The sequence below is a fragment of the Odocoileus virginianus genome, chromosome 22 (assembly GCF_023699985.2).
Source record: "Odocoileus virginianus isolate 20LAN1187 ecotype Illinois chromosome 22, Ovbor_1.2, whole genome shotgun sequence".
NCBI classification, from domain to species: domain Eukaryota; kingdom Metazoa; phylum Chordata; class Mammalia; order Artiodactyla; family Cervidae; genus Odocoileus; species Odocoileus virginianus.
The window spans coordinates 16897069-16923602 of record NC_069695.1 but is presented as its reverse complement, the minus strand read 5'-3'; the positions used below and the strand labels follow the sequence as shown (position 1 = coordinate 16923602).

The window sequence follows — 26534 nt, the reverse complement described above, 5'->3', positions numbered from 1 at the left end:
CTTGCTCAGTCAGTTCAGTCATTCAGTCAGTTCAGTCACTCAGTCGTGTCTGACTCTTTCCGACCCCATGGACTGCAGCATGCCAGGCTTCCCAGTCTATTACCAATTCCTGGAGTTTACTCAAACTCATGTCCATTGAGTCAGTGATGCCATCCAACCATCTCATCCTCTGTCATTCCCTTCTCCTCCCGCCTTCAATCTTTCCCAGCATCAGGGTCTTTTCAAATGAGTTGGGTGGCCAAAGTATTGGAGTTTCAGCTTCAACATCAGTCCTTCCAATGAATACTCAGGGCTGATTCCTTTAGGATGGACTGGTTGGATCTCCTTGCTGTCCAAGGGACTCTCAAGAGTCTTATCCAGCATTACAGTTCAAAACAATCAGTTCTTTGGCACTCAGCCTTCTTTATAGTCCAACTCTCACATCCATACATGACTACTGGAAAAACCAAAGCTTTGACTAGAAGGAGCAGTGGGAAGGAGTCCAGAGCTAATTCGTCTGCCTAGAATCACAACTCCCCAAACAGCCTAAGAAACAGCCCAGTTCCCTCTTCCCAGCCCTAAACGAAGACCTGAACAAAAATCAGTCGTAGTTAAAGGAAGCAACTCTGAAGATTTTCATCCAGTAAAAAGAAGTGAGTATAAAAGAAAATTATTAGCAAAGTTATTCATTAAAACATTTTTTTCTTATTGCTCTTTTTTTGGGGTCATGCAGGATCTTAGCACCCTGACAAAAGATGGAACCCATGCCTCCTGCAGTGGAAGCACAGAGGCATAACTGCTGGAACACCAGGAAGTCTCCCCAAATTATATTCTTAACTTTTATTTTTTTCTTAGACTGTTTCTCAAAATGAACATAGTTTTCTTTTTTGTGTGATGAAAATAATACATATCAATTGAAATAAATTCAGTACAAAGGGTGTAAAGTTCTCTAACCCAGAGAGAACTCTTTTTAACATTTTGGTGTGTACCTTTCTGCATTTTTTCCTATACACAGTCAAAAAATGTGCTCATGTTATACATAACATTCTGTAAAATTTTTAAATTAAACTCTATTGTGGGTGTTTTTCTTTTATGATAAATACTGATCTTTATTATTAATTTTTAATCTATCTGTTGTATGGCTGTACTGTAATTTGTTTAATCAGTTCTCTGTTGATCATGATCATTTACCTGGCAATCAGGATTTCAATATTATGAATATACTGTGCATCTGTGCTAAGTCACCTCAGTCCTGTCCAGCTCTTGCGACCCTATGGACCATAGCCCACCAGGTTCCCTTGTTCACGGGATTCTCCAGGGAAGAATACTGGAGTGGGATGCCATGCCCTTCTCCAAGGGTCTTCCTGACCCAGGGATAGAACCTACATCTCTTATGTCTCCTGCATTGGCAGGCAGGTTCTTTACCACTAGCACCACCTTTGGAAGCCCAATAATACTGTGGGGTACATACAACTTTGTAGACTTTTCTAGTCATTTCCTTAGAATAAATTCACAGGCATAAACTTGCAGGGTAAAGGATCTGCATATTAAGAAACTGAGTGCACATTGCCACATCACTCTGTGGAGAGGCTGATCTTATTTACATTGCCGCCATGATGGATGACAGGTTGTTGCTCCACATTCTGATACCAGCAATGAGCAGCCTTAAAATTTCTCCAATCTGTTAGGCAGACGTTATATTCATTGTTGTTTAAGTACTTTGATTACTTGATCAAACTGATTAAATTCTGGGTAGAAAATTTCACTTGAGCCATGGAAGTCACTAGGTTCAGTCTCACATTAGGGAAGTCACCTGAATATGTTAATGGCTTAGGTGACGTTTTGCTTATTATTATTATTTTTTTAACAGTCTACTCTGAGAGTCCATGTAGCTAAGTTACTGACTGTTCTGATTTTCATTCCTGTTTGGTCCCACACATTCCTGGTTAATTTGAGGAGAGTCTGGAAGGACCGTGAAGAGATGATTCACTGTCCTTATCCCCACTCACCCAGGTGTGAAACAGCAGGAAACAGCTGAGTGCTTCAGTGGACCACTGTGACTGGTGACTCTTCTTTGCACCCTCAAATCTCCTGTTTGAAGAGCTCCCCCACCCCCGCCCACCTCCTTCAACTCTGTCTTACTCACCAGCAGTCACCTTATCCCTTTTTTTCCTTCCTTTGAATTTTGATTTTATAACAACTGGCTCTCAGCCACACTTCTTCCCTTTATGCAGGACTGGGCCTGCATTTCACATTACACATTAGAAAGCCAGGCAAGGCAGGCCAGTCAGCAACGTTAGAGGCAGAGTACACAGTGATCTGCCCAAGGCTGCCTTAATAAGTAGGCTGTGACCTAGGGAACCTTCACAATTTAGAACTCCCAACTAAAGCATTTCACAGATGGAGCAGACCCCCTCTTAGGTACTGGAAGGAACTCTGTGCCAGGAGTCATCTTCATCATTTTCCATAAACTGAATGGTTTAATGTTCCCATTATACTTTCAGAAATTGAGGACCACAGCTTCACAGAATTTAGTATGTGATGGGGTCAGAATGCAAATTCAGGTCCCTCTGATGACAAAGCTCATGATTTCCGTTATTCCACATCCCTAATGTTTGCTGTTTGTGATGCTTCAGTTGAAGAAGAAAGCATAGGATTGGCAGAGCCAAAGTTCTCACAGTTGGTCATTTCCTCTCAACTTTATTCTAGCTCTCCTGACTCCCAGTGCCCCATCTCCCACCCCAAAACACATGTATTCTTAAAGGGTTGACCACTATTGTTAGAGCCAACTTCTCTCGGCTTATGGCAATAGTACTAACTTAGAATAGTGGGATATACGCTATCCAGGCAGCCATAATGTCCATTACATGTATGTTATTGTTCAGTTGCTCAGACTCTCAAGAGTCTTCTCCCAACACCACAGTTCAACAGCATCAATTCTTTGGTGCTCAGCTTTCTTTATGGTCCTACTCTCACAACCATACATGACTACTGCAAAAACCATAGCTTTGACTACATGGACCTTTGTTGGTAAAGTAATGTCTCTGCTTTTTAATATACTATCTAGGTTTTTCATAGCTTTTCTTCCAAGGAGCAAGTGTCTTTTAATTTCATGGCTGCAGTCACTGTTCATAGTGATTTTGGAGCCTAAGAAAATAAAATATGTCACTGTTTCCAATTTTTCCCCATGTATTTGCCATGAAGTGATGGGACCAGACGCCATGATCTTAGTTTTTTAAATGTTGAGTTTTAAGCTAGCTTTTTCACTTTCCTCTTTCACCTTTATCAAGAGGCTCTTTAGTTCCTCTTCGTTTTCTGCCATAAGGGTGGTATCATCTGCATATCTAAGGTTGCTGATTCTTGATTCCAGCTTGTGATTCATCTAGCCCAGTGTTCTGCATGATGTACTCTGCATATAAATTAACTGAGCAGGGTGACAATATACAGCCTTGATGTACTCCTTTCCCAATTTTGAACCAATCCATGGTTCCATGTCTAGTTCTAACTGTTGCTTCTTGACCTGCATATAGGTTTCTTAGAAGACAGGTAAGGTGGTCTTATATTCCCATCTCTTTAAGAATTTTGCACAGTTTGTTGTCATCTACATTGTCAAAGGCTTTAGCATAGATGATGAATCAGAAATAGATGTTTTTCTGGAATTCTCTTGCTTTTTCTATGATCCAACTGAATGTTGGCAATTTGATCTGTGGTTCCCCTGCCTTTTCTAAATCCAACTTGTACATTTGGAAGTTCTCGGTTCACCTACTGCTGAAACCTAGCTTGAAGGATTTTGAGCATTACCTTGCTAGCATTTGAAATGAGCACAGTTGTATGGTAGTTTGAACATTCTTTGATATTGCCTTTCTTTGGGATTGGAATGAAATCCACATGTATGTAATCAAGCCAGCTTTAATCATGCCTACATGGTTAGGTCACTAACATTTGTTTTTTTATTTTTTGTTATTTATTTATTTATTTATTTGGTCACTAACATTTGAAATCACTGATGTCCATGTGGGTCTGTGTTCAGAAACCATGACTTTGAAAGTAGAAGGAAGGATAGGGATTTTTCAAACAGCTCCCACAATTCTAACCTAAGAACTCAGGGAAGAATAGTTGATTGTGCAGTAGGGTAGCTTTAGAAATGAACACACATTACTGGGTGTGAGAAATATTAATCCTGACATTTGCGCTTGAGAATTATTTGGGTTAAGGATAAGCCAAAATCACCCTAGCCATTAACAAATCTTTCGGACTGCTGAAGAGTGGTGCCGCACTTAGCAGCAGTTGAATGTTGAACTGAAAGCATTTTACTTTGTATATCATTGTTGGAAAAGTGCTAACAGTCTAGACATTCTCTTAACCGAACTTTCATATTTTAAGCATTACTCTTTTCACGTTTTGGTTTCGCTCCTAAGTAACAGAAATTAGGGACACCTATTTTGTTAAGTCTTTGCTCACTGCTAGACGCCAATGAAATATACACTCTATCTACTGATTATCACCTCCAAAGATGCCCGCTCTACCATGGAAGACCCCCTGTTGATGCTTACTATAAACTAAGTACTTTTAAAAGCATTTCACAGGTGTTTCATTTCCTTTCATTTTTACAGGCGTTTGGTAACCCATCTCATTTCCAGGGTAAAGCTTTGAGGAGGGTACCATTTAAATGGAAGCCCACAGAGATAATTTGCCCAGTCACACTGCTACAAAGCCCTCAACCAGCTCTGATTCCAGAGCCTGTCCTTTAACTTCTGTAGCAGGAATACCCATGAGACAAAGACGTCTGCTGGAGGAACATGTGGGGCTCTTCCTTAAAAGGTAAGAGTTCTTTTTCTCCCTCGGAATCTTATCATCTCTATCCGGTCTTTGGAACTGCTGCAGCCATCTTGTGACCATCATAGGAAACCCAGCTGAAGATGGAAGATGAAAAGACGGAAGGTACTCGTTTCTAAGGACTCCTTGAGTAACTGAATTATCTCATCTTGGAACTTCTCTACCTCTGGGATTCTTTTTGTGTGAGATCATGAACCCAATGCTCTTCAATCAACTTTACTTAGGTTTCCTGTTCCTTGTATTAGAAAAGCACTCTCACCAGTACCCATGCATGTAAGCCTGGATCCAACCAGACGTACAGCCCCTTCAGAGAGGCCAAATATTTGCACCATGAGATTTTCATTGTCAACAAATAGTGAATTCCTCTTATGACAGGTACATTTTAGGTTGTTGAACCGAATGAGTTGAGAAGGGCAGCATTCTCCACCTATGTTGGTTATAACCTGGTGGTAAATGTGGTGATGAAATTGGAGGCAGGTGTATTTAGGGAAGGCAATTCAGATCAGAAGGTCAGAGAAGGCCCTCATAGAATCCAGTAAAATAGCATGCATTCCAGGTGTAAAGAACCCATGCCTTATCAATGAATATCATCCATGTATAAGTTTCTATGTGTTTGTGATATGTTTTGGTCTTAGTTATGTAAGAACTATAAAAGTGTTATGTGTATAATAGTGTTAGGTGTATCAATATTTAGGTAATGTTATAATATTATTATAAGGTGGCTCAGATGATAAGAAACTTGCCTGCAATTTGGGAGACCCGAGTTCAATTCCTGGTCAGGAAGATCCCCTGGAGAAGGGAACCGTTATCCAGTCCAGTATTCTTGCCGGGAGAATCCCATGGACAGAGGAGCCTGGTGGGCTACAGTCCACGTGGTTGCGAAGAGTCGACCTGACTGAGAGACTAACACTATAATAAAACAGCTTGAATCAACACTGAGGCCCAGAATATTTTTCCCTTTTAAAGGGAAATACTGAAGCCAATTTAGAAGACGCAAACCAATATAAAAGATAAGGCAAAGGAATGGGAACCAAGGCATTTGATGTCTATTCCTAGGTACTGGCTGGCAGCCCTCTGTGACTCGAATTCCCTCATTTGTGAAACATGACTCACAGTGTTGCAAAGGGATATTTTGGAGTTTTAAAATTAATGAAGGACATGTTTTTTAAAAGTCCCTGTTCTGATGTGAAAGTTCAGAAATCATTCACAAGTTTATTACAGCCAAGAAAATGGGCAGAAGGAAGGGAGTGGGTGCGAGACTCAGGAGCAAAGCAGGCGGCGGGGTAAACCCTCCACTGCAGGAAACGCGCTCGGCACAGAACAGCTGTTACCGAGCACATATTTGCTGGAATTTCCAGAGATGACCAGACAAACAGCAAGGAGGAAGTGGCTTTTTTTCTTTATGGAAAGTTTTATTATGGAAAATTTCTAACACGTACAAAGAACCGAGAATAGCAGGGAGCACTACCACGTAGCCAGGCAGTCGTCACTCTGGGCCGTCCAGCTTGCCTTCCACCTCCCACTCTCCGCGACTCCGGAGCCAAGTCTAGATTCTATTATCATCGTATTATTTCCCCCTAAACACGAAGGCTCGCGCCTCAAAGCAGAAGAACGGGAGCCCAGTGGCAGCCCATTTGTCCTCAGTTCTGCAATGTGTAACACACGACTGATAGGGGTTACCACGGAGCAACTGTACAAGGGAAGTACAATCAAGAGAGACAGCTAAATCCTCTTAAGGCTCCAGGAGAGAAACTCGTCCCATAAGCTCGGATCGGCGGAGGGCCAGCCTCCCGGACACTTCTTTCAACGAGTGGAGCCCAAGCACCGCTCGCTCGACTGCTTTCCGGGCGCCGGCGGGCGTCGCCCCGCCCCGCCCCGGAAGTCTCCGCCCACTGGCCCCAGCAGCCCCCGCGAGCCCCCGCTGCCCTGGGCGCGAGGGCTGGACTCGGGCGCGCGCACGCTGTGCGTGCCGACCGCTCGGGACCGTGCCCGGCGAGGCCCGGAGCCCCGCAGTTTGGCCAGCCATGTTCCTCTCCGCGGCGCTACGGGCCCGCGCGGCCGGCCTCGCCGCCCACTGGGTAAGGAGGCTCGAATGAACGCGGACGCCGCCCTCCCCGCCTCTCTCCGCGCATCCTGTAGCGGCGGGCACGCGGGAGCCCGGGCCTGTGACTAGCTCCGGGCGGCGACAAGGACACCGCGGCCTTCACCCTCTTCGGGGAGACCTCGCCGCGTCGGAGCGAGGCCTCCCCGGGACAGGAGGCTGGGGGGCGGCGCCAGGATCCCCCCGCGTGCCCGGCCGCGGGCGTCCCGTTCCGCGGAGGGACGTCCAGGGGTCCCCCCGTGGCTGTGGGGAGGTTGGCCAAGTGGGGTGTCTCCGCGCCCGAGGCCGTCGGGCCGGACGCCCGTGACCTCCGAGCACGTCTCACTCGGGGAAGGACACTTGAGTCCCCGAGCGAAACGGTCGTTCGTGCTCACTGAGCAGTACGCGCCCAGAGATGACGAGGGGGACGGCGGGGCGTCCCCGGCTGGGCCTTGGGACGGTGGGGCCAGTTTCCGGGGGAAGGGGCCGGCGGGGCTTTGCGCGTGGGTCGAGTCCAGCGGCTCGCAAGTGAGTCCCGGTTTCTCCTGGTGGCCGCACCGCGCCTTCTCCGGACTTTGGGCCTCTACGCTTGTCCCTGGTGTCCTCGGATATTCCAGTGTACAGACTTGGTTTCTCAATAAACGCTTGAGGATCCACTCTTACCTGCTGGGCTCCAGGTGACAAAATGTGGATAATAATGGTGATAGGGAACAACATTCCGCTACTGCTTTCCGTGTGCCAAGCACTGTTAACTCTTTACACTCGAAATCTCATTTATGAGGTTGATACTGTTATTTCCCCCATAGCTATGGATTTAGACATCCCCTATTCTTGTGGAGTTGATAGTCTTACGCAGTAGGAATTTGAGGTAGTAAATACCGTACACGTAAAGGTTCAGTTGATCCTCCCAACAGATTTGTACTAAGCGGGTTCACTTTATAAGCGTGTTTTTTTTTCCTCAACAGTAAATACTAGACTACTGCAGGATTCAGAGTAGATGGTGATTTAGTCGCTCAGTCGCGTCCGACTTATTGCAAACCCAGGGACTGTAGCCAGCCAGGCTCCTATCCATAGCATTCTCCAGGCAGGAATACTGGAGTCGGTTGCCATTTCCTTCTCCAGAGGATCTCAATCCCAGGGATCGAACCCAGGTCGTCTGCCCTGCAGGCAGATTCTTTACCGACTGAGCCACCAGGGTATATGGAGGAACCTCATTTGGAATCCGTTTTGTTCGGATATTCTACTACTTAGAAGTCCCACAGAAAGTTCCCTGGAGGCGTAGTGGTTAGGATTCCACGCTTTCACTGCCTGTGGCCCAGGTTCAATCCCTGGTCAGGGAACTGAGACCCCAGCAAGCACTGACCGCCCCCAGCCCCCACCCTTGCCCCCAGCTCCACCCAAAAAAAGAACCTCGCAAAACCAGTTAGGATACTCCCCTAACCCCCAGTTCCTTCAGGGGTCAGTTGTGCGTTGTTAAGAGATACTCATGGACAGAGCATCCAGTTTGGTTTGAAGGTGGCATCATTTTTCCTAGAAGCAATAGGAATAGGTTAGGGGTGGGACCAGATGGACTGGGGAGAGGGTATTCTAGGTGGAAAGGACAACATAAGAAAAGCATAATATTAGGAACAGCAAGTAGAATTAAGTTAAAAAAATAAAAATCACGTGTCATTTTATCAAACGGGAAATTACCAAAACGTGAACATTTTGACGTCCGTAGTGAAAAGACCTTAACGGAATTTTTAAAAATTAGATCGTATTGTTCATACTGTTTTTGTAGCATGTTTTTTCCATTATACATTTTGAGCAACTTTCCTGGTCAGTAAACATTTCTATCATTTTTAATGCTGCATGATACACCATTGTGAAGATGTTCTGTAATTTATATAATCAGGCCCTTCTAACCTTTTACAAATATTGGGATATCATAATGACCTAGCAAAAGTCAGGAAATATGTGAGTAAAGAGGTCTCACTAATGAAGTTCCTTTCCTAAAAGAGAAACTTTTAAGGGAATCATTTACATTTTCAAAGAAATTGCTTATTTTGTTATAATTGCTGCTTTATTAGCTAGCTGCCAATTTCTTAAGCCACAGGCTTTTTTCAACTTGTCATTGATTAAAAAATATCCGGAATTTAGTACTGTGTCTAGTCGAAGACACTTGTGTGACTTTGAGCCATAATTTTTAATCTCCTTGAACTTTATTTTTCGTTTCTGTGCAGTAATATCTTATTGAATGATTGTCAAGAATTGCTTAAAAATTATGAAATATGGAGCAAAAGCTACTCAGAATAGGTTTATTTCTATCTTTCCTTCAGTAAATTGCCCAGCGTTTTTTGTATTGTTGACATCACTTTACAACTGATGCTGCCTCACTGCCAAGCCACTAATTAGTTTCATAAAGGTGAAAGGGTTGTGGCATTTTCATGGATTATGTTTTCAGTCTTAGAATTTTCATTTGGTTCTTTTTTTATGGTTTCTATTCCTGTCTTCATTCATTGAAGATATTTTTATGTCCTTATACACTGTTGTAGTCCTTTTGAAATTATTGTTTGATAATCTCCACTGGTTGTCTTTTTTTTCTTGAAAATGAGTTGTTTCCTTTTTTGTTATGTGTTGAATAATTTTGGATTGTGTCCTGGATATTGTGAATGATGGTCATAGAAGTTATGAATTTTAAAAATTCCTCCAAAGAGTATTTTGTTGTAGTTATTGTTGCAGGTAGGCAATTAACTTGACTCAAACTGCGGTCTTGCTCCCTTGTGGGCAGCGGCTCATATATTGGTTCAGCTCTTTCAGCTAGGCTGTTTGGAGTCAGTCACAAAACTGGGGGCTTCTCTCTGGCTTTTTCTTTTCGTGGGTTTCCTACTTGCCTATCCCCCTCCTGTGGTGGTGGTGGTGGTGGTTCAGTCGCTAAGTTGTGTCCAACTCTGTGACCCCATGGACTGCAGCACACCAGGCTTCCCTGCCCATCACCATCTCCCGGAGCTTGCTCAGAGTCATGCCTCTTGAGTCGGTGATGCCATTCAACCATCTCATCCTGTCGCCCCCTTCTCCTCCTGCCCTCAATCTTTCCCAGCATCAGGGACTTTTCCAGTGAGTTGGCTCTTTGCATCAGATGGCTGAAGTATTGAAACTTCAGCTTTAGGATCAGTCCTTTCAGTGACTATTCAGGGTTGATTTCCTTTAGGATTGACTGGTTTGATCTCCTTGCTATCCAAGGGACTCTCAAGCGTCTCCTCCAACACCGCAGTTCAAAAGCATCAATTCTTTGGTGCTCAGCCTACCCTATGGTCCAACTCTCATATCTGTACATGACTACTGGAAAAACCATAGCTTTGACTATATAGACCTTTGTTGGCAGTGATGTCTCTGCTTTTTAATATGCTGTCTAGGTTTGTCATACCTTTTCTTCCAGGGATCAAGCGTCTTTTAACTTCATGGCCGCAGTCACTGTCCACAGTGATTTTGGAGCCTAAGACATTAAGACTGTAGTTTTTCTCTTTGAATTTAGCTGTCCATCATGGGATAGACTGGGACTTGGCTTCATGCTCAAAGGAAAAAAAAAAAAAAACACAAAAACCAAGGAGAATAATCAAATGGATTCCTTCCAGAGTAACTGAGTATGGTCAACTATGAGCAGCTTTCTGACTAATACTTTTATGGCTGGAGTTTCTAAAGTAGTGAAGAATTGAAAAGGGGGTAACATTCAATACATTTTTACAGAATGAAAACATGTTTATGAAGATCCATAGCGAATGAAGGTTGGCATCCAGTTTGATTCAGACAGTGAAAAGCAGTAAGTTAATGGTACATTAGCTCTGCAATTGTATGCAAAAGAACATACGAGATCTAGTTTGTGGTTCTGGCTCTTCCTTTGACTATTGTGTGTTACCGTAGGCAAGCAAGATAGTAACCTTCCCTTTGAATCTCCATTTCCTTTACCGCCGAGCCATGAGGGAAGTCCAACTTACTTTATAAGTTGATTCTATTATGTTAAATTACTAATCTTAAAATTTCATAAGGCATTTGATTTACCGAACTTTCTTAAAATTTTAGGGAAAACATATAAGAAATCTGCATAAGACAGCTGTTCAGAATGGAGCTGGAGGAGCCTTATTTGTGGTAAGTAATTACTAAGATTTCTTCAGAATGAAAGGACTTGGAAGTTTGGCTAAATGCAATATCTTAAAGAGCAACATCTTTGGTGTTTGCTGGAGTGGGAGTTTGTGGGAGTTTAAATATAGCTAATTGAATTCACTGCCTGTCCAGTTAAATTGGTACCAGGGCCACCCTGGGATTAAGAATTTAGATTATTCCTTGGTGAAATAACTGTGAGCCCTAACCTGATTTCTTGTCATACTGTGGATTTTTCAAGATCATTTATGTTGGCTCACTGAAGATTCTTAGGCTGCAAATTGGGGAATCCCAAAATGACACCAGCTTGAAACTCATGGATTTCAGTAATAGAGTGAATACATTGGCAGTTGCCCTTCATGTTTTTGGTTTCCAGGGTTTCACTACAGGTAGAGGTTGATTGGTTGCCCAATTCAGAAAGACTAAGATATGTATGCCCTTTCTGTGACAAGGTACATTTTTCAGAAATCAATCTAGTGTTTAAGGGCAGTTTGGTGGAGTTGTGTGATGATTCAGTTGGTATAGTTTTGGAAAATGAATTATTTTAAGGCTGAATCTTAATAAATGAGTTAGTCATACTGTTAAAAGTAGAGTCCTGCTTTGTATTCTGTTATCTTTGTCTGAAAATATTTGAGATGATTATCCAAAGAAACTTTGTTTCCTTTTCCATGTCCTTGAAAAAGCAGAACTTTGAGAGTTAACACATTAAGGGATTCAGTTCTGTTTCACCATATATACAAAACATTAATTGATGTAAGTTTTAATCTCAGTGTGACTCATTTGATTTCCTGTTGACATGCCATTTCTTGTCAGTGTTTGAAGAGGGCCTTATTGGAGAAGAAATAAAGCTTGCTGTTGGCTAGTTTCTGTTATGGAAAACTATCTGGGCTAGTTTTTGTTGTGTTGGGAAGAGATGGTGCTTTTGGAGTAGGTAGTGGGTCTCTGATAATCTGGTACATTCTTTTGGAAAAATGTACATATTGTCACACTCAAAATTTTGTGTCTTAATTTCATATGGCTTCCCAATAATTGGGAATTTTTTTGTAATTATATTACGTTAGAAGATCGTATACTCTCATCAAGTTGCATAACACTTTTTTTGGTTTTTGATCTTAAGGCTACTTCTTGTAACTTACAAAGGGTGATTTTGAAAATGTCTAAGTTGTTTAATTCTGCTAATATTATTTTGGTAATCATACTTATCAGATGTGTAGTTAATAAGTTTAGCCATTGCTTTTGAAGCAAGGATAGATTGACATATATCATGTTTGAATCAAAGTGAAGAAATTAAATGATCAGTAGTAGTAAGGTACAAAGTTGTTCACACTTTTCAGGAAATGTTGATAATTTTGAGAAACTTTTTTTTCCTTTTGTGTAGCACAGAGATACTCCTGAGAATAACCCAGAAACTCCATTTGATTTCACACCAGAAAACTATAAGGTATGACTGAATTAACATTATGATTAACTTACAGAATATTTAGTATCTTCCAGATATATAAAAACAAGTGCTTTTTTTCTGATACAGAGGATAGAGGCCATTGTGAAAAACTACCCAGAGGGGCATAAAGCAGCAGCTGTGCTTCCAGTTCTGGATTTAGCCCAGAGACAGAATGGATGGCTGCCTATCTCTGCTATGAACAAGGTACTTCATTTTTGTGTTAGTTCAAAAAGAGGAGAGGTTGTATATAGTAACTTCCTTATGTGGAAATTTCTCTGACTGTCATTAATGTCATAATCCAGGAATTTGAAGTTCTCCCGGATTGGGTAAACTCTGGGAGATAGTAAGGGACAAAGAGGCCTGGTGTGCTGTAGTTCATGGGGTTTCAAAGAGTTGGACATGACTTAGCAACTGAACAACAACAACAAATCATTTATATATCTCATACCCTAAATTATATTTATGTTTCTATTGGTTCCCTTAGTAATGCAGAAAACTGAAAGGGTGGAGATTTTTATCCTTGTAAGAAATAATAAGGGCATTAGAGTGAAAGAAGCTTTTTTCCTGTCTTTGAGAGGGAGAAAAGATCCCAAATGTGTATAATTTGCTGTCAAGATATTCTGAAAAGGAATGTACTGTTTAAATACTAGAATTGCAGAGAAAAAGATCTGCTCACAACTAATGTGAATCTTTTTATTACTTGGCATTTTTGGCCCCAGGCTTTAATTAAAATCCTTGTAATACATGGCATTTGTGACGTTTGGTTGTGGCAGCTTGGAATCAACAACCTAGGGAAATCTTTTGAGTGACCCATTTAAATACAGTTAGTATATTCACATATATTTTAGGACTTGTTTTTTTCCTAATAGTGTTTTCAGCAGTAATCCAGATTTCAAGTTTATTCATATCCTTTTAATGTAACTACATTTGTATGGTATTATGTTATAGTGTATTTATGAGTGTCATACAAAGTCATATATTATTTGATTCTTGTGAGACTCACATGGCTAATAAGCCAGTGTTGATATAATGGAAAATATATTTTACTTTGAGCTCAGAGATCTGATTTTTTTGGACTTCCTCATCTGCAGTGATAATTCTGGAGTAGATAAAGCTCTTCCAATTATTATATTATTTCTAAGTTGTAGAGCTGGGGCTGACTCATCTCTAATTCTGTGCAGTTTGTACTTGACTGACTTCTGCAGAGATTCTGCTGTGCTTCATTCCCCTTGTCACTTTCTCATTGTGACAAGGGGAATGTCTTAGAGTCTTTCTTAGAGTCTAGGAATGTCCTCAGTTTATCTCATGGAATCCTGGATGCAAATTTTAGATAGAGTTCATAGATCTCTTATGTACTTGGCACAATACTCTAACAGTGTTGTGGACCCTTGTTGTTTGTTTTGATTATGGAAAATGTTATAAAGCAGGTTGGTTAGTGATATACTTAGTAAACATAGGTGCTTTTTTATTTCAATAAATAAATGTTTGGGGGTGTTTCTAAATTCCTCATATTTTTATAACAGCCAACTTCCTCAGTGATGATTTAGGTGCGTTTCTAATCATAAATAACTTTTTTTTGAAAAATTTATGTTTGTGATAATGGTAAGCTTGTTGAAAGTCTTGCTGAGTGTCAGGCTTAGCAGAGCAAAATAAATGTGAAAACATTTAAAAAATATTGTCCTATCCTGTGTAGAATTGGATGTGTATGTATGAGAGGAAGAAATGGCATACAGAGAGTAGAATCAAAATTCTTTCCACTTTGAGACTTTTAATGTTACTGCCCCTCCCCCTCCAAGAAAAGCCCAACCTTACAACAAAAACAATATTCAGAGGCCCATGCATTGTTACTTAACCATCACTAAGGCATAGGGAGGTGCACAAGAGCAGCTCAGGAGAACTATTTTAGTTAGACACCAGGGCCCTACAATTAGCCCATTAATTGGACACCAGCTTGTGTATTTTGAGAGAGTTCCCCAGGTTCAGAGGTGTAAGCCTGATTTAGTACCACAGAATTAGATTTAGCATAGCTACTTTAATACTGCAGGAGTGAGCCCAGGGTTAGATGTCTTTTGAGAATATATTTCCTTTAGAATCCCTGATAAGAGAAAGTTTAATATATTTGTCATTTGAAATGCCATTTAACGAGTCCTTTTTTCATGTCAAGACCTGGATATATGTGTGATTTTTAAGTGTCAAAATTGAAGGACTTATGCCTCACAGATACCAAATACAGATGTAGTTTCTGTATTGAAGAACTTTTTTGGTTTTTACCAAATTGAAGCATTTTTGAAATTAATGTTTTTTATGACCTACCTAAAGCTCAATAAACATTGTAACCATATTATTAAAATATTTTAGGTTGCAGAAATTTTACAAGTACCTCCAATGAGAGTGTATGAAGTAGCAACTTTTTATACAATGTATAATCGAAAGCCTGTTGGAAAGTATCACATTCAGGTCTGCACTACTACGCCTTGCATGCTCCGAAACTCAGACAGCATACTGGAAGCCATTCAGAAAAAACTTGGTATGGGACACAGTATATTTATAATGTTTATGAAAAATAGATTTGTCTTTTGAAATGTGACCTCTTTCTACCTAAATTTTCCAACTTTTACTATCATACTGGATCTTACTTCATGAGTTAATTTTTCTTACTGTGTTTGCTCACCATTATTTCTTCCTATTCTGTATTCTTTAGTTCTCATTCTCAAAGCTGAGTTTTCATGTTTTCTTTCCTAATCATTGAGTATGTTTTAAAAGCTTCTTGAGGAGAAGGAAATGGCAACCCACTCCAATATTCTTGCCTGGAAAAATCCATGGACAGAGGTGTCTGGCACGAGGGTGGAGGGAGATGGGTTGGTAGCAATAAACTGGTAGAACTAAAACAAATAAATAAATAAAAGCTTCTTGAAATTTTAAAGTTTTTGTTGTTTAGAAAAGTAAGTTTCACTCATTGTGTGATAGCATGTGGCACATGAAGTGACTGTATTATCCTCATATTCTTCCAAACAAGACTTCAAACAAAAAAGATTTGAACAGGAAGAATGCTTCAGGAAGGGAAGTGTGGAAGAAGATGTTATTACAGGGGCAAACTGCCATTGTCACATTTATCACTAAACACATCAAATGAAGTAAAAGGAGGTGTCTCTTAATCTTGTTGTTTTTGAATATAAAGTACTTGAATGTTGTAAAACTAGCTGGACAGTATTAAAGTATATAAAACAGAGGCTGAAGTCCACTTAAAATTCTATCCCCCTACCTCTGAGGTACAAATTTGTGATGACAGTTGGGTATATCAGTTTTAGAGTTAATGTTTTAATTATTTTTATTGTTGAATACATACCTGTAATATGTCTGTTTGCTTTTTTGCACTTGATTTTGACTATAATAATATGTATGTCTGCCTCATTTTTCTATATAAGTTTATGCTGCAGTTACTTTCATGTATGCATCTCTCTGCATACTTGTCCAACTGTGCATGAAGGTTGTTTCTGCTGGGTCAGATTTTACCAAAATGCCTTCCCTAAGAAGGCGAGGGTGGGATGATCTGAGAGAACAGCATCGAAACATGTATATTATCAAGTGTGAAACAGATCACCAGTCCAGGTTGGATGCTGAGACAAGTGCTTAGGGCTGGTGCACTGGGATGACCCAGAGGGATGGGATGGGGAGGGAGGTGGAAGGGGGGTTCAGGATGGGGAACACATGTAAATCCGTGGCTGATTCATGTCAATGGCAAAAACCACTACAATATTTTAAAGTAATTAGCCTCCAACTAATAAAAATAAATGGAAAAAAAAAACAAAAATAAATTTTTTAAAAAATGCCTTCCCTAAAGATTTGAGAGTACTTACTATCCTCACATTCTTAATGATTTTTGACATTAACTGTTTTCTGAGTCTTCCCCAATCTGATTGTATAGCTACAATAGTAGGTTAATTATCAATGATCAAAATTTATATGGTCTGATACACTGTTATGTAACAACAAACACGAGATGAGGCCCTTGAAATTTGACTGTTTGAAAAGGAACAGGTCCACTTAAGAAATCCTTGAATGTTCTATTAAAAACTATAGAGTTTGTTTAAGAAATTCAGTGCTCTTAAATACTTTTTACATGCCTCTGTAATGGGTTGGTTTTGTTTTTTTTCCTTAAACTCTGTTGCAATTAAAATATTATCTGAGCCTTACAGTGCTTATTTATACTTTTAGGAATAAAGGTTGGAGAGACTACACCTGACAAGCTTTTCACTCTTATAGAAGTGGAATGTTTAGGGGCCTGTGTAAATGCACCAATGGTTCAAATAAATGACAACTACTATGTGAGTATTTACTTAATGTAAATTAAATTTGTATGACATTATATTTAAAATACTTGGTTTCTTGTTGGTATAAATATCTAGAAGGTTTTTTTTCGTGGTTTCAAAGTTTATTAAAAATCAAGTAATTATTAATAAAAATATGTCAGTTTTAGCTTCCACATTATTGTCCTTCAGAACATTTTTCAAAAATTGTCATCCAAAAAAAGTTATCATTAAACATTTTTGCATTTAACTCCAGGATACAATTAAAAAACTTTTAAATAGCAAAAACTTAAATACAAAAAATCACCACCACAGCTTAATAGATAACATTTTAACACACTTGCTTCAGGTATTATAATGTTTATCGTTGTTATTATACATGTACTGTGCTTAGTCTCTTCAGTCATGTTCGACTCTGCAACCCCGTGGACTATAGCCCTCCAGGCTCCTCTGTCCATGGGATTCTCCAGGTAAGAATACTGGAGTGGGTTGCCATTACATAGAAATAAGCTATACCTGAGGGTGAACCTCCTCTGCCTCCATTCAAAATCCTGTTCCTTTTCATTCCCAGAGCTAACCACTATCATAAATTTAGTGTGTATTCTTCCTGTATGTGTTTTTTAAACTTTCAAAATATATGTATCCAGGCATGGTAGTCATACTGTGTTGTGTGTTTTAAAAATTTTACAGAGATGGTATCATACCTTTCTCTAAAAACTGCTTTAGCTGGATCTCACAAGTTTTGATAAGTAATATTTTTATCATTTAGTTCTAAATATTTTTAAATTTCGCAATTTTACTTCTTTGACCTATTTTTTTAGAAGTGTTAATATCCAGGTGTGTGGCGTTTTCTAGTTATCTTTTTTAATTGCTTGCTACCCTAATTATATCGTGGTTTTCATTCATAATATCTTGTTAGCTCATAACTCTTAGAAGTTATGAGCTCTTAGGCCCATGTTGAAGGTAGATTATTCCAGAAGAAGTTGATGTTGCTTCTCTCTTGCTCTTGGAAATACTACTGACCCAAAAGAAATCCCCTCTCCTTATATCCTCTTCTTCCCCTGAAGTGTCAGTTTCCAGACTAGCAGGTGTTTTGAGAGGCAGTTTTAATTTCTGGTTTCCTTTATATTGAGAATATAGCCTTCGGGTGTCTGCACTTTGTGGTTTGGATGCCCTCCTGTGCCTGCGACTTTGTCCCTTGCCCCTATAAGCTGTGGCATCCTGAAGCCAAGTTTGTTTGCTGTTCCACTTGTCTCCCTAAGTTTTCATTGAGTTTTGGATCTCTTGAGTATTTTTTCCTTGTCAATGTCTTAATAAAATTTTGAAGTTTTTATTTTATCCAGAATTTATAGTTGTTACAACAGGACATTCAGTCAGGATAGCTAGTGTGTCATAATGCCTGAAATGGAAATCTATGATTTTATTTTAAATGAAAATGAAATTGGACTTCTTTGGCATTTTACATTTCTAGGATACTTCTATTACCTATAGGGATTTTCTTCATTTGAATGATGGTGATTCAAATTTATTACCCCCTCTCTTTCTCATATGTTAAAAAAAAAAACCTTAAAAAAAAAAACAACCTTTTAAAAATATGGCAATATCTTTCCCTTTCCTACATTTCTGCTGTTTACTCATAATCAGGAGGATCTTAATTTAAGCAGGAATTAGACAGTCAAGGCTTTGTATGAAGCACTGTAAGTTTAAATATAGTAGACTATGGGTTTATGTAAGCGCTTCTTTCAGTTAGTCGTAGTATGGTCTTTGGTAAGGCAGTTAACTTTTATGGATCTCAGTTGACCGGTGGATAAAATGAAATAGTCACATAAACTTTGAATGGCTACTGATTAGGGAAAAAATATAAAATACATTTTGAGGATGGTTAGATTTGAATATGGTCTTGACATTTGATTTTATTAAGGAACTATTATTGTTAATTGGGTGTGATAATGACATTGTATTATTTAAGAACATTTAAAAATATTCTGTGAGTTCCATGGTAGTCCAGTGGTTAAAGCTCCACGTTTTTACTGCTGTAGCGCAAGTACAATCCCTGGTCAGGGAACCAAGATCCCACAAGTCATGTGGCATGGCAAAAAAAAAAAAAATGTTCTTCGGAGATGCCTCCTGTGGTTATTAAGGTGAAGTGTCATGATGTCTGTAGCTTGCTTTTAAATGGTACAGTACAAACACAAAACCAGAAGGTGTGTTGTACATAATTCAGATATGACAAGAAATAGGATTATTCATGTGAGCCTCGCTGGTGATTCAGCTGGTAAAGAATCCACCTGCAATGCGGGAAACCTGGGTTTGATCCCTGGGTTGGGAAGATCCCCTGGAAAAGGGAAAGGCTACCCACCCCAGTATTCTGGCCTAGAGAATTCCATGACTGTACAGGGTTGCAAAGAGTTGGACACAAATGAGCAACTTTCATTCATGACTATTCATGTATACTTTTCAAATTTTCATAATAAAGAATTGCGGGGGATAAAAATCACTAGATGAGTTTAAAGATTCCTTCTAGTTTTGAGGTTCTGAGCATCTTTTGAACTCTAAGCCGTTTTTGTTTCTATAAATGTTTACCATCATCTGTTAAAGGGCTTCTGTATGGCAAGGCTCTGAGGACACTGTGTGGCACTGTCATTCTCTAGTCTAGAACCAGAGGCCAGAACATCTTAAGGACTTAATAGTTTTGAGGGGTAGAGGGGATATGATGTACTTTAGGCATTTTCCTCTTAATCTTGCCCCCTTCTATTTTGACTAAAACTATGGCGCAGCCAGGGTTAGGAGTGTGTCTGTGTGTTTTAATTGTATTTATTATTTTAAATAACAGAATCCTTTCTCGAGGTCAGAATTTTACACAGGTGCACAGTGTACAAAATACAAATCTGCTCTGGTTGAAATGGGGATTGGAGGGTCAGAATTTTTAAAATAAATGTGTCCAAAATTACTTTTCCCTTGGAAAATTAAGTGAAGTTTGAAACAGGTTGAATTTCACCTGGGAAATCAAGAAGATATCACTAGAGTATTAGGTCCTTAGCCTAGCAATAGATACAAGGCATGTACTGTTTATGACTGCCAGTGCCTCTCACCGATTCTTCAGGGACATAGCATTTGTTGAGCATGTGCATGGCCATGTTCTATTTTATGTATTTTCGCTTTTAAACCTCAAAACACTGAAGTCAGTTGAGAAATGAAGAAACAAATTTGGGGAAGCTAAGTAATTTCTCTAAGATTGCTGGCTAGTAAGTGCTGGAACTTGAGTTCAAATGCAGAACTGTCTCCCTCAGAGCATTGCTCTGTGCTGCCCCTTCAGCTGCAGCTCCTACTGCGATTGCATTTGGCAGGACAGGCTATGTCCAGGAATTACTCAGGTGTGCTGCCTTGGTAAGTAACTCGTGAGCTGGGACAGACAATAATAAACTGATACCTAGGGATTCACACTTGATTTCAGCAGTAGGATGTAATTTTAATATGACTGTTTTACATTTTTTTCTAGGAGGATCTGACACCTAAAGATATTGAAGAAATTATTGATGAACTCAAGGCTGGCAAAATCCCCAAACCTGGGCCAAGGTACTTTTTCAGTTTCTTTTTAGTAAATTTTAATGGCTTAACCTAAGTTAGTCTTTCATGTAGACTTAATTAAAAAAATTTTATACTGTAAGTCTATGGGAGTTTTCAGGAGCCTTGAATACTGTCTAAACCAACTTGTCATTTAAAGAAATGATTTTTTTACCCTCTCTAAAACCCTGTCAGATAATCATCTGGTATATACCTGGATATTTATAAGGAAGGCAAATTTACTACAAATAGAAATCTATTTCGTTGTTTAAAAGTTCATGCTGCCAGAATTTGACTCAATGTCTGTCTTCCTCTCTTCCACGTAGAGGTCCCAAGATTATCTCCTTTGAACAAACACAAGACAATTTTTAGACCTCTTCCAAATGACAGCTCTCTAGTTACTCAAAACAGCTATATCATCTTCCTCATATCTTTTCTCAGATTTAATATCCACAGTTGTTTCATTGTTTTTCCTTACATGGCATAGTTTTGGTCTTCCTCCTTTGTATGTCTTCTAGTTGGCTGATGACTTTCTTAATGTGATACTTGGACTAATCACAGTATTTGAGATACATACTCAGCATGTAGAACACTGTGGGACTGTCATCTTTATTCCAGACGTCATGCTTATAATAATGCAGCCTAATTACATCAATTCTTCACATCATTATACCATTACATTGTGCTTACAATCAGTTAGAATACCTAGATCTTTTTCAACTTAAACACTGTTTATCCAGGTTGTATTATTCTAATTATTCCTTTCTGGTTTCACCCTGTACTTTTGCTTCCAAACAAACTCCTATTCCTTATCTAAGTGTTCACATTACTTAAAATTCTCTCAATACTAGCAGTGTTTGCATAGTTTTAATAGTCATATTCCCTTTGTATTTTTTTTCTGCTTATGTCGTAAAATTTTTCTTGTCTCAACATATTTGTAGGTTTTAAAGGCCATATAGTATTCTGATGTATTGAGAGAACTATGATGTGACCTTTATACATTGTATTAAAATATATTTTCCTACTTTTTGTTGTAAACAACAATTCTCTGAGGTTGAATTACTAGGTCAAGAGGGTATGCATGCTTTTGTGGTCTGCTGGAAGTACTGAGAAGTACTCCCTCAGTGTTCTTGCTGACTACTGACCCTACCTAGTAAGAAAAAGGGACTTTGCTTGTGGCTCAAATGTTAAAGAATCTGCCTGCAATGCAGAAGACCCGGGTTTGATCCATAGGTGGAAGGATCCCCTAGAGAAGGGAATGGCAACTCACTCCAGTATTCTTGCCTGGAGAATCCCATGACAGAGGATCCTGGTGGGCTATAGTTCATGGGGTCGCAAAGAGTTGGACATGACTAAACAACTAACATACAATGAGAAAAAGAGGTCAGTTCAGGATAACTTAAGTTTAGCAAAGGCAGGCTGGCCCCTAAAAAACATACTCTTCTTTCAACACTTGAAATGAATTTACTTAAAAGAGGCTTGGCATTCTCTTCCTAGTTCCTCACTTTCTTGAGCTACACTGAAAATATTTTTAGGAATAAAATATTTCCACTTTGAAGAATCAGTCTCCATTATGGCGGCTACTGAAGTGAAACCTTTTGTCATTTCAGATTACAGTATTTCTCTTGCTTTGTCTACTTTATTGCATTCCCTCAGCATTCATTTGTTTCACAAATATTTCTGGATATGTGCTGTTTGTGAGTCACTATCTTAGGTTGTGTGTGCAAATTATGAACAAGGTAAAGTCGTATATTTTATATTCTAGTGATGGAGACAACTGGTGTAAAGTGAAAAGTAAAAGTTTAGTTGCTCAATCGTGTCCGACTCTTTGTGACCCCATGGGCTTCTCCAGGCAAGAATACTGGAGTGGGTTGCCATTCCCTTCTCCAGGGGATCTCCCCAACCCAGGGATTGAATCCGGGAGTCCCACATTATAGGCAGACGCTTTACCATCTGAGCCACCAGGAAAGTCCTTTAACTGGTATAATATCTGAGTAATAAATGCTGGGAGAATGGAGGTAAATTTAGTCAGGGGAGGCCTTTCTAAGGTGGTTAGTTAATGACCTGAATAAGCCCAAAGGAATCATGTAAAAATCTGGAGGAACAATGTTCTAGAGGGGAAAGAAGATGTATTAAGGTCCTGGGGGAAAGGTAAGACGACATTATGGCTGAAGTGAGGTGATGAGGGAGAGGGGTAGAAGAGGTCAGAGAGGTACAGACCCAGGTAAGCAGTTTGGGTTGAATCCTCAGTATAAAAAACTGTTGAGTGTTTTCAGTAGGGAATGATATGCATGATCTTGTTAAAACTATCGTCCTAGTTGCTGTGTAAAGAATAGTTTAAAATTTAATGGATGTTGTGGGACAGAGGAATTATGAATGCTTTCTAACTTTTTAGGATGAGTACCTCTGATTCCATTAAAGAAGATTTGAGGTAGGGCAAATTTGGGGAAGAAAAGTCACTTTGTTTTGGATGTGCTACTTAGCATGTTTGACATGCCTACTTAGACATTCATGGTAGAGTGGCTGAAAGGTAGATACAAGCTTGGAATTTAGGGAATATATTAGGGCTGGAAATACACACTGGGAGTTTGTTAGTTATTAATAAATAGCATTTAAAGTTATAAGTCTGGATGAGATTGTGTGTGTTAGTTGCTCAGTTGTGTCCAGCTCTTCGCTACAGTCCCAGGGACTGTAGCCCACCAGACTCCTCTGTCCAAGACTGAACCTGGGTCTCCTGCACTGTAGGCAGGTTCTTTCCAGTCTGAGCCACCAGGGAAGCTCCTGGATGAGCTTGCCAGGGGCAAAATTAGAGTTTGTTTTTAATCCAGGGGTTCTGTAACATTGTATTTGAACATTAATAAGCAGGAAACAAGTACCACCGTTAAGCATTTTCAACATCTAATAATAGGGATGTTGCTTATCAGTAATTTTAAATAGTTCTTCAGTGGGAGTTTTTGACATTGTTCCAGATTTGAGCCAAAGACTTTAGAATTACTGGCTGAGAAACCTATTTTTACTTCCTTCTTATTACCTCTTATTTAAAAAGTTGAGATGGGGAATTCCCCGGCTGTCCAATGGTTAGGACTCTGCACTTGCACTGCAGGGGACACAGTGGGTGGGAACAAGATTGCACATGCCACGTGGTGCAGCCAAAAATTTTTAAGTGAATAAAATGGCAGTAACCAAAATACAGCTATAGTTATTCTTTAAATTATCCAAAGCTGGCTACTTCTTATTAGTATTTTTATAATAAAGTGCTTTGCCTTTAATATTTGACAGAGGTGCTAGTTGTGAAACTGGTTCTGTGGTAACTGACTTTGAGCCCTGCTGTCACGTATTCTCTGGCCAGAACTGGTAAAGAGGACTGTCTCTCTGGTTCAGAGCTGCTTTTATTTTGGTAAATGATGGCTAGAAAGAAAATGCTAAACTGACGGTAATACAAAATTCCTTTACATTTATAAATATTTGTGTGCTAGGGATTGTTTTTAAAGTACTGAACATAACATCTAATCCTGCTTCCAAATTATTGATGAATAGAGGTTGTTTTTTAGTATGGATTATCTGAAACTAATTTTAAACCCAACTTGAATTCTTCATATTTAGTTTTTAAAAGATATTTTAAATTTTACAGAATTCTATGGGGTACAGAAAACATCTTCCACAAGAAGGAACATAGTAAAGGAGAAGAAAGAGAGGTCCTTCAAAGTTAATTTTATTATTTTACTGGTAGTCAAGAACAGCAAGTGTACCTGCTCAGTTGTGTCCGACTCTTTGCCACCCCATGGACTGTAGCCCATCAGATTCCTCTTCTGTCCATGGAATTCTCCAGGCAAGAATACTAGAGTGGGTTGCTACCAGTTAACATTAAAAAAAAAATCACAAAGTGAAATACTGTTTTTACATCATTTTGCCACTTACCCTGCAACTTTAATTTTAGGCTCTAACGGATATCCGATAGATATAGTATAGCGACTATACTCTATTATAGTGACTGCTTTTGTATTTGGTTTTCATAGTAAACCTGTTATGTAGATATATTAACTGATTTCTGACTTTGTATGTATTCTTTATTATACTACACTAGTTACTTGCATTATGTAATATAGTAGCTTGAAAGAGCTTATAAATGATTATGTGGTGTCATTTTCCTGTCCCCTCAACAAATGATTTTCTAGGGCTCTAAAAATAGACTTGTAAGATTGATGACAGAATGTGAAGGGCAAAGCCAGAGGGAATAAAAAGATTTAATTGAGTAAGTTCTTCAGCTGAAATCTGTGGCAGGAACAAGGTAAATGAACAAAGCCAGGGAATAGGAGGGGGAAACAGGAGTAGGTGCTGAGCCAGGCTCTAGCAGCAGAGGTCAGACAGGACAGAGGTTGAGCCTGAAAGATCACTTGGGAAAGTATGTGTGGGGGTGAAAAGAGGACAGGTTCGTCTACCTCTTGCTGCCTCTCTTCATAGAGCTGTAGGAGGACCTGTTCATGTTTTCTTTGTGGCACCTGCTGATCTGGAGCCTGCTGTTGAAAAATACTAATAATTTAGCCTCTAAAAACATCAATACAAATTAATTTCATCTTCACTGCCTCTAAGGGACCTCCTCCCAAGCCCTCAAATCTCTCAAAGAATTTAGTTTCTGTTTGTTTCCAGATATAGTGTATTAAGTATATATTCCCTATGACAATGGATCTCAGTCAAAATAAAATTCAAATATAAATAAATGTAGTGCTCTAGTTTATTAAAACATGATTTTTAAAAATGTCCTCTGGGGTTGAGTTCTTAGTGCTCATCTCTGCGTAGGCGCTGACTCACCCCAGCCTTGGTTTCTGTGTCTGTAAAACACTGGCCAGTGTCCCTTGTCTCTTGGCATTGTTGTAAAGATTTAATGAGCCACTGATATATGTTCACTGCTGAGTGAGAACTAGTATTAGTATTATTTTTTTATTTTTCATATTTCATATTTTTATATATCAGTTTTCATATTTAGGAAGTGAAAATCTTGCAGCAGTTATGATGTTTGGATTAAATAGTCCGTGCTAGTTCTTGGGAGAGAAATAGTTTCTTATCTGGGCTGTTGTAAGGTAACAATTATAAATGGTAATCATTAGCAGTCAGCTTAATGTTACTTTTCTTTCAGGAGTGGACGCTTCTCCTGTGAGCCAGCTGGAGGTCTTACCTCTTTGACTGAACCACCGAAAGGACCTGGGTTTGGTGTGCAAGCAGGTCTTTAATTTATATCCAGCTGTAAATATGTCAGTGGGGAAATAAAATATGAATCTCTTATCTACCTAAACTTTTTATATTACTTGTTCATTTCCATCCGTGTACACCTTGCTTGTAACCTAGCAACTTACAGCTGTTAAGTATCATGTCAGAACTTCAGAGCATCATTTTTAACTGCCTGTTCACTTATCAATATTAGGGTACTGTGAAATAAAAATTCTGTCAAATTTCAAGTATATTTTGCTCTCCCATCTTTAGCCATAGCCAAATCTTAATATGATCTCTCTATAAACCTTGTTAGTATTGTGGCACACAGTTGTTACTGTAATTTCAACTGGTAAGTGCTATGTCAAGCAGACTATAGGTGTAACAAGGATAAGGTAGTTGTCTTTAGATGTACTGTTTATCATTTTTAAAGAAGGAAGGTGCAAAACACTTTGACATTATCCTTCACTCTTCTGACACTGCAGGTACACAAAAACTAACTAGGGGAAGAAACTGGAAGTATAACTTGAGTTTGAAAGTTCAGTGGGAATGGGAAATATGCTCCTCCGTTGAATGCATATTACAAGCTTAGAAACTGAATGCATACTACAACTTAGAAGAATAAAACCCTTTGTGTATAACATCCAGTTTAGGAAACTAGCTATGAGTTTTGCAAGCTGGCATAAAAAATTAATAGCCAGCTTTAATTCAGGGGTAAATCTAAATAATTCAACTGTTTCAGGATTTCTCAAAGTCACTGGTTGGCCTTAATCTTATGACAGACTAGTATATGATGCTTAAAAACATGAACATACATTTTATTTTTTAAGACTGTCTTTAAGAATTAGTTTTCATTTTTCACCTAAGAAGGTAACAGCATAAGTAATTTTTCAAGAGGCACAAAAAAATAACACAGTGAAAATGCTCACTTCTGCCCTGGAGCCCTCAGACCATCTTCCCACAGGCAATGGAATGCTTTATTATT

At 39.2% G+C, this 26534-nt stretch overlaps 1 protein-coding gene across 1 annotated transcript; it reads left to right on the top strand.

The window, feature by feature from the left end:
- The first annotated feature begins 6735 nt into the window (after positions 1 to 6735).
- On the top strand, positions 6736 to 25634 carry NDUFV2 (NADH:ubiquinone oxidoreductase core subunit V2). The gene is made up of 8 exons (XM_020878040.2): positions 6736 to 6893; positions 10955 to 11020; positions 12411 to 12473; positions 12561 to 12677; positions 14832 to 15000; positions 16689 to 16798; positions 20280 to 20356; positions 25479 to 25634. Exons 1-8 carry the CDS (start codon positions 6840 to 6842, stop codon positions 25570 to 25572), a joined length of 750 nt encoding a protein of 249 aa, XP_020733699.1. The 5' UTR covers positions 6736 to 6839; the 3' UTR covers positions 25573 to 25634.
- Positions 25635 to 26534: the final 900 nt, after the last annotated feature.